An 8,660-nucleotide genomic window follows, 5' to 3' on the forward strand; every position below is an offset into this window, starting at 1 on the left:
CATTCACTGTCATATAGCAAGCTGACCTGCCATGCAGCTGCTGAGTTGTTTCCAGCCGAGTTGAGATGTCTGCTCCTACCTCTGGTTTTACCTGTTTGTCGTCTCCTAACTGTGCAACAGAGTCAGTCACACAATATTTATCTCAGTATCAGTAAAAGATCAAAGGTGGCAAAAATTTAATGACAATACACATAATGACCAGTATAAATTACTTTTTCAAATGAAGTTAACTCAACTAGTTAAACAGGCTTGTAATGTGTTATTTGTGTCTTGGTGAGGGTGATAAATTGTGGTATCATAAAGTTACTGAGGTGCTAACAGATTATTTTAAAATTGTATTAAACCAGCCTGTGTTAATTTCTCTCTGTATTGAGAGCTTTAATACTTTTATAGTATTTATATAACACCTAGAAGTGCTTTATAATCCAAGATGACATGGGAATCTCACATTCTACAATATAGGAACAAGTTTCATTAAATAATACGTTTTATGCAGGAGGTAGATACTTCCCTCAAATGTAACTCTGGTTACTCTAGTATCAAGGCATTTTATGATTTATTCTGTTGTTTTTTTGCATCTGGGCATCGAGGCAACATTATATTGTGTAATAGAGGTGAGAGTTATTCAGTAAAAATTTAATCAAGTAACCTTTTAAGAATGTTTCTGATGGGATACAAACTGAAAACACAAACACACACACAGAAAACCTTTGATGAGTTGCATTGATAAAAGTTTAATCAAATTGCGTCAATGGGTGTGGCTACAGGTTGCCCTGAGGCCACCCAAAGAAGAAAGAAGTTTTGCCTAAAAGTCTCGTGAGACACAATATTTGTTTTAAGAGCAGAGAGTGAAGCAGTTAATCATAGACAGTGGACACGTCTACATATCTCCTATGTCTGTTGTTTTCCCAGATTCTCTCATCAGTCACTCAGGTGAAAACACGCTGGTGTGAAAGACAGTCAACCTTCTTAATCATGGCAGTGAATATCCCAGGAGTGATATTAATGGTGCTCTTCTACCTGTTGGTCCTTGGGACCGGCATCTGGGCTTTTTTCAAGTCCAAGAGGGAACAGAAGAAAAGTGGAGCCAATGAGATGGAGATGGCGTTACTTGGAAACCGGAGCATCAACTGGGTGGTGGGGATCTTCACCATGACAGGTGAGGACAGCTCGGCTGAAGACAACAGGATGGAAACTGTCTGTCGCAGGCATGGAGGCAGAAAGATCTGGCAATTTCTAAAAGTAGTACTTTTACAAGAAAACATCATGAATTGTTGTTTAGTATGAATAATAAACAGCCAAATCAGATTTGACAAACAACAGTCTTGGTTGGATGGGTTCCTACCGGTCCTATTGATCAATAATACTGAATTATGATCTAACCTTTAGTCTTTGTCCAAATATCTGCTGTGTGTTGATCCATCCTGCAGCTACATGGGTTGGAGGAGCCTTCGTTGTTGGAACAGCTGAGATGGTGTATACTCCGTCAATGGGACTAACCTGGGCAGCCATGATGTTAACCGCATACAGCTCATCTTTTATTCTATGTAAGTTGAAGTTGGCAATTTTACTTCATCATTTCACCTTAAGTTTAATCATTATATTTGTGATTTCTAGATATTTTCATTAGTTTCTGTTTTTCCACTCATTACATCAAGGTGCCCTGGTGTTTGTTAAACCACTAAGAGACATGAAGTGTGTCACAATGATGGACCCTTTCCAAATCAAGTATGGACAAGTTCTGACAGCTGGACTGAGCCTGGCCTCAGTTCTTAATGATATAATATGGGTATCATCAACACTGATAGGTTTAGGTAAGTAAGAATATATAGAAGCACTTTAACCTATCCTCATATACAGTATGAACTGTGTGTTTAAATGTCAGTTAAAATAAATGTAGCTTAAAGAATAGGACTCCGTGATATTTGTATTCTGTACTGTATATAAGTAGAATTCTTACTGGTACAAGGTGTTTAACAGGAGGCACCATGAGTGTGGTCCTGGATTTGCCCTTCACTCTGTGTATCTGGATCTCTGCTGCAGTTGTCATCACATACACTCTGCTGGGAGGTCTCTACTCTGTGGCCTACACTGATATTATTCAGCTTGTTCTTATGTTCATTAGCTTGGTGAGTTGCTGTTCTTTAAGGTTTTATAAAGTGCTGGAGTCCTTGTTCATTACTTACATTTATTTGTATTTGTCTCTGCAGTGGCTGTGTGTTCCCTTTGTCTTGACGAACCCTAACTGCTTGGACATCAGCAAAACACTGATGAACAACACCTTACACGCTCCCTGGATTGGTGCACCAGGATTGGAGAAGACCGGGATCATGATTGATGATTTCTTGATGTTTGTAAGATGGAGCAAAACTGTGGCTGATGTCAAATATACTTCACTCTAGTGTTGAGAGAAATCCTCAAGATAAAGACACATGACCCATATTTTAATTCTGTTTCATTTTCAAGGCACTGGGAAGTCAGGGATATCAGTGCTTACACCAGAGGACGTTGGCAGCTTCTTCAACAGCCGCAGCTAAGCTCTCGTGCTTTGTCGCTGCGTTACTCATACTTGTGATTGGAACACCTCCAATACTGCTTGGGGCAGCTGCTGCATCTACAGGTACTGACAACTTCTACATACTTGTGTTAACTGTGAAATCTTACATCCCCTTATCTGTTGTATTTAATGTTACTGAAAGAACAAAACATGTTAAATCAATTCTTATATCACAGAAAACCAAGGAGCAACATCTTTGCATAACTTAGTGAGCAGATATAGACCAAGGTGACCTTTTGTTGATTTTGTGTACTAAAAAGTGGGTTTTGAACCAAGGTTGAGCCATTACCATATAAAACAAGTCCCAATCCTTAGTGCAGGAGAGTCAACTGTAAGAAACATACCATTTTACCATCCAAACATAAAAAGACCCCAAATAATCACTGTAAGCAGACTACTTGATCACTATAACCAAATTATTTAACCAGCCTTTGAATAGGAGCGATTCTGTTGACGATCTGGACGGTTGATTACTTTATCTTTGATCACTTTATATGGTGTCCATTGTAATGTTTTCTTTTTGTATGAATTTTCTTTGGTCTGCTCCTCAGATTGGAACCTGACGTCTTATGGTTCTCCATTTCCATATGAAAGTGGGGAAGCAGCTCAAGTACTGTCCATCACATTACAGCACCTCACCCCGTCATTCATCTCCATAATCGGAACTGGATGTGTTGCTGCTGCTGTGATGTCATCTGCTGATTCTGGTTTGATTTCTGCTGCTTCTGTCTTCACCTCCAACATATACAAGAACATCCTTAGGCCACAGGTGAGAAAATTGAGTTATAAGATAATAGTTAGTATCTCAAACCTCTTCATCTCCTCCTCTCTACTTTTTCTCCAGGCATCAGACAGAGAGATTCAGTGGGTGATCCGAGTTGCTGTGCTGGTCCTGGGTTTGGTTGATACATTACTAACTAGCCAGGCAAACAGTGTCTTACTCTTCTGGACTCTTAGTGCTGAATTGTGCTACGTCATACTCTTCCCTCAACTGGTCTGCGTCCTCTTCTTCAATATCTCCAATGGTTACGGAGCTATTATGGGCTGTGTGGTGGGATTGGTGCTCAGAGTTCTCAGTGGACTTCCATCACTCGGGCTGCGAGTTGTCCTCCACTTCCCGGAATGTGTTCTTGAGGATGGAGTTTATGTCCAGTACGCTCCAGTTAAGACCATCTCCATGCTGTCTGCCATTGCTGCCATCGTGTTGTTCTCCTATCTGACGTCTGTGCTCTTCAACAAAGGCCTGTTACCTGGGAAGTGTGACGTGTTCAAGGTGAAAGTCCAGAAATCAGCACAAGAGCTGACACTGGTACATGGGGTCAACGAAGACAATGAGAAAGAGACACTGGATAACACATGTCCTCAAACTGAGGCCTTTGAGCCAATGATTAACCCAGAGTGTTAGGGTCCCTGAATATCTGTTGTTTGAATTCCAACACAGACCAGGAAGTTCTATCGCATCCTCCATCCCGATGGAGACTTCTGCATCCAAAACACAAGGGTATATAGACAAGTGGACATAGATGGCAACAGTTCAAAAAGATTGACTTTCTTTCAATAAAATAAGTTCTTATTGCAACTTTGGTCTTTTATTGGTTTCTTTGTTTATACTGGGACAAATGACAGTGAAATCTTCTGAACTACAAAGATTGTGATCTATTATGATGTAAAGTGGTATGGTGAGATACAAAATCATTATATCCTTCTTACCCAGAATACGATTATTATCAACATGTAGCATACACAAGGTAGGGAAAGCAAGAAGTCAGTAGCTCATTAAATGACCACCTGTTTCTAGTTGTACTTAGAAATTTGCTGAGCTGGATCCAAATACAGACAAACAAGATATACAGCAAGTAGTGAATATATATATAAATACATAAAAACTGCCTCACACATAGAAGGATGGCAAAAGAACTCATGTGATACAAAACTGAAAGTACAGACAACAGGCAGTGGTGTATAAAGTACTTGAGAGCCATACTTGAGTAAAAGTACAGATATCTTACTTGAAAGTGACTCCGGTAAAAGTAAAAGTCACCCGTCAGAAAATGACTTGAGTAAAAGTCTTAGAGTCGCTCATATTAAATGTACTTAAGTATCAAAAGTATCAGGTATTGAAATGTACTTAAGTATCAAAAGTAAAAGTACAAGTACAAGTTTCGAGTCACTCGTTCATTTCAACGGGGGGGGGGGGGGGCTGCGCAACGGGACTGTTCATGTACAAGTCATACAGACTGGTTTTGTTATTTTCACTTTACATTAACACTTACAGTTTAGTGCAGTGTAATTGTTTGCCGTGATAATTAAATACCAGTATGATAATAAATGACAATTTCAAACCATACAAACTGTAATGTTGTACTGTATTTAATAGGTTTACTTTAAAAAATATGATCTGCAGTAAACTGTAAGTGTAAAACCAGTCATTATGACTTGTGAACGAATATAATTCACGTTTTTCTATACTAAAAACACAGAGTGTTCATTTCTCCGGAAGACAGTGAACGCCCCTCGCTCCAGCTCCAGCGCTCCTCTACTGAGCCAATGCAGGTCACGTGATAAATGATCCAAAGACTCATACCCGAAGACCCAGTAGGGAAGTGAACGAATCATTTCTGCTTCCTTGACTGAGCCTATGGATCAGTCCCGATGCGCGGCCACAAGAAAATGAACGAATCTCTCATTGAGAGGACTCGTTACTCCCGAGTCCTTGTAAGGATTCGTTCATAGTGAACGAATCGTTCACGACCGACACATCACTACAGCAAAGGGAAACTAGGCACACAAAATAAGATAGTTTCTCTTTATTAACAGCCTGGATAGTGCTAGTACAGAGAAGAAAAAACACTGGACATAGTCTGGTTTTGCTGCCAAATTTCAGACTGAACAAGGAAATAAATAATTGAAGACCAATGTTTTTTTGAATGCTAAATTACATCTACAAAATACATCCAATTGAATATCTTAAGGTGCAAATTTGGTTAGTTTATAAATGATCAGTGTCTTGCTTGATGGCACTTCAACACTAACCTTTTGTGTCTATTAGCTGTATTTTGTAGTTGCTGGATGTTTACCTGCCTGTATACCTGCCCGCAAGCTTGTCCACGCATCTACATGTAAGCCTGTTTATTTATCATTAGACTATCTTCACTGGGTGGGCCTGCGTTTGTGTTTGCAGTTGTTTCTAGCAGGGTGACAATACACCTGTAGGGTATCTTGCCTGTAGGGACGGCAAAGTGAAGACACAACCCTGCTTGAAGTTGTACACATTAGCCAGTTTGTACAATACATATATAAGACTCAACAGCTTCTAAGTTGTGAGTCAGCACAAAGGGCGACTAAGGATTGGAATTGGCAATATAGAGATATATAATATCTTCGCAAAAATTATATTGGCATTATAGTGAGTGGATAACTGGGCCTGATTACCCAGGGTTCCATTTGGCGAGGTCCATTAAAAAACCTGAATTGTGTGCGTGAATATGCAGTAGTACACGACACAGTGTTTGTTTTTGGTTGTGTTGGCTGAAAGTTGTTTTTGCGTTTGTTTATATAATTGGTTGTGTTGTTTGTTTTTACATCTTGACTTGTTTTAAATCTGTTTGTTTTGTTTACGTGGACGTGTAAGACTAAGTAGACACGGCCAACCAATGATAGTCTATTTGCCAACAGTTTTTGTTTAAACCAACTACTTCCAATATTTTCTTTAAGACAAGTTAACCACTTGCTGCTTCGAGTTATGTATTTATGTGCAGATGTTGACACGAAGCAGGAAGGGAAAACGAATGTCAATCGAAAAAGGAATACCTTCAAAAAATTATTTAAAGTCACCTAATAAAAGCCCTCAAAAAGCCAATTCATTTGCCTGAATAATAATCCTTACAATTTCAATAGGGCCTCACGTCTGTCAGTGCCTGTCAGTGCTCGGGCCCTAATAATAAAGACTGCAGGAGCGAGAGAGCGAGAGAGAGGCGCGCCGTGCGTAAAGCTGCACGTTCCGCCAACCTCTGCTGCTCAAGTAACGAGCCAGTTTTGAGAATGTAAGAAGTAGAAAGTACAGATATTTGTGCTCAAATGTAGCGAGTAGTCGTCAGGAAAATAAATACTCAAGTAAAGTACAGATATGTGAAAAATCTACTTAAGTACAGTAACAAAGTATTTCTACTTCGTTACTTCCCACCACTGACAACAGGAAACACAGGAGCAGGACGACTGAAAAACCCAAACGTAAAAGTCAACCTGACAAAGAGAAACACAAAGACTCTACACCTAGAAGAGGCAGATATCATAGACCACAGCTGAAACAAATGAGTCTGACTGCTCTCCCTTTTTGTTTTAATATTTCGTCAACTAAAATATGCGTCACATCCTTTTACGTCTAGGTTTCTTTTGTTGTAACAGGTAAAAATAGCAATCAAATGTCAACAGTTTTCTTAATTGTCTTTCAATAATTTCATGAATACAACAAACTATCATTTATATTTTATAGTATTACTATATATATAAAACTTTGTAAGCTGCATATCAAATAGGTTTTGCGGCTACAGACAAATTTTATTTGGGGGAGTGGGGGAAAAATGGCTCTTTTGATAGTAAAGGTTGCTTACCTCTGGGCTGGGTGATCTCATGTTGCAACTTGTAGTCAAGAGCTGTGAAATGTTATTAGGCGCCAGGATTGATTTTAAGAAAGAATCTTAAAATCAATCCTGTATTTGAATGCCAACCAGTGAACTGATGTAAGGATTGGCGTGATATGAGACCTATGGTTTGTTTTAGTTAAAATACAAGCAAGTGGAGGAGAACGAACATTATGCTGGTAAGTAGGCTCATGAGCCAGCAAATTGAGCTTGCAAATACACAGGCCCCACAGAGAGAGGCCATTAAGATCCCCAGATTGAAACCAAGAAACACATTTCTCACAGAAAAGATCCTGTGTGATTCTGAAATTAGGTTTTTGTCAGTTTAGAAAACAGCAGAATCCTCTCAGTGCTATACGGACACATTTAGACAGGTTCTCCACACAGGCACCTGCTCTATGCAGAACCATTATGGTGTTATGCAACCATTAGAAAGGGTATGAAGCTTCAAACCAAGGTCCTCAGCTACTAACTCCCTCCTACAGCAAACGCTCAACCCATTTCACTTTCAATATGTGAGATTTATTTTTGTCTGTTGGAGCACAGTAGTATCAAACTGACAGGTGCGGTGTGGAAGCATTGATGGTTTTGCAAACATCAGTAAAGGGCCATTGAGAGGTTGTAGGGCTCCTCGATATGGTGAAATTTCAACGGCAAAATCTGCGATAGATAAGGTTTCAGTCTTCAAGCGATCGTTAGGAGCTAAACTGAACTGTGACTACTAGAGAGTACCTTCTTGTTAAAGATGGCTGACTTTACCTCTACAATATTTATCTGCTCATCAAGGACATACCTTTTGTTTAAAATTGTGTTTAAAAGAGCATTTGTATATAATAGGTTTTTTTACATGCTGTGAAATGAAGGAAGAATGGAAGGGAATTTTAATACCTCTTTATTTGCTCAAAACCAGTCTATTTAGCTCAGAATGAGCCGAAAAATCCATTTCGTTGCTCTGTTGTTCAGGCTATAAAAGTTGTTCTTTATCATCTACACAAAAATGTAAACCAGAATTCTTGGAGTCTTCACATCATTTCTCCTGCTGACGTAGATAGCCGGACCCCAAATTAAAACCAACACTCTGGAGATCCAGTTTTGGGATTTCCCTTCTATGTTTCACCCCTCTGGAGATGCTATCAGTGACCCGATGTGATGATCCAATGACCAGAAGGTCAATGACCCAACCTCTCGAGCCATGTAACTGGTCTGTATCACATTAGTTATTACATTTTCTATCTCTGAAGCATTTTTCTTTTTAATGACCATAGAAATGATGCAAACACAGAGGCGGATTATTTAAACATCAATTTACATAAACAGGGAAAAAGGTCATTCATGCATAGTATGGAAACAAGCACATACAAAAATAATGCAGCAGTTATTTTACTGAGTGAAAATGTGTATACATGTGTGCATCTCTGTATGTATGTGTGTAGGAAATGTTTTACCTTTAATAAACCAACGCA

At 39.2% G+C, this 8,660-nt stretch overlaps 1 protein-coding gene across 1 annotated transcript; it reads left to right on the plus strand.

Moving 5' to 3' along the window:
- Nucleotides 1–975: 975 nt before the first annotated feature.
- LOC132998884 (high-affinity choline transporter 1-like) lies at nt 976–3,962 on the plus strand. The gene is made up of 8 exons (XM_061068628.1): nt 976–1,159; nt 1,431–1,547; nt 1,659–1,814; nt 1,981–2,129; nt 2,211–2,354; nt 2,467–2,620; nt 3,109–3,326; nt 3,402–3,962. The coding sequence occupies exons 1-8, from the start codon at nt 976–978 to the stop codon at nt 3,960–3,962; spliced, it is 1,683 nt and encodes a 560-aa protein (XP_060924611.1).
- Nucleotides 3,963–8,660: the final 4,698 nt, after the last annotated feature.

The sequence above is a fragment of the Limanda limanda genome, chromosome 3, assembly GCF_963576545.1.
Source record: "Limanda limanda chromosome 3, fLimLim1.1, whole genome shotgun sequence".
NCBI lineage: Eukaryota > Metazoa > Chordata > Actinopteri > Pleuronectiformes > Pleuronectidae > Limanda > Limanda limanda.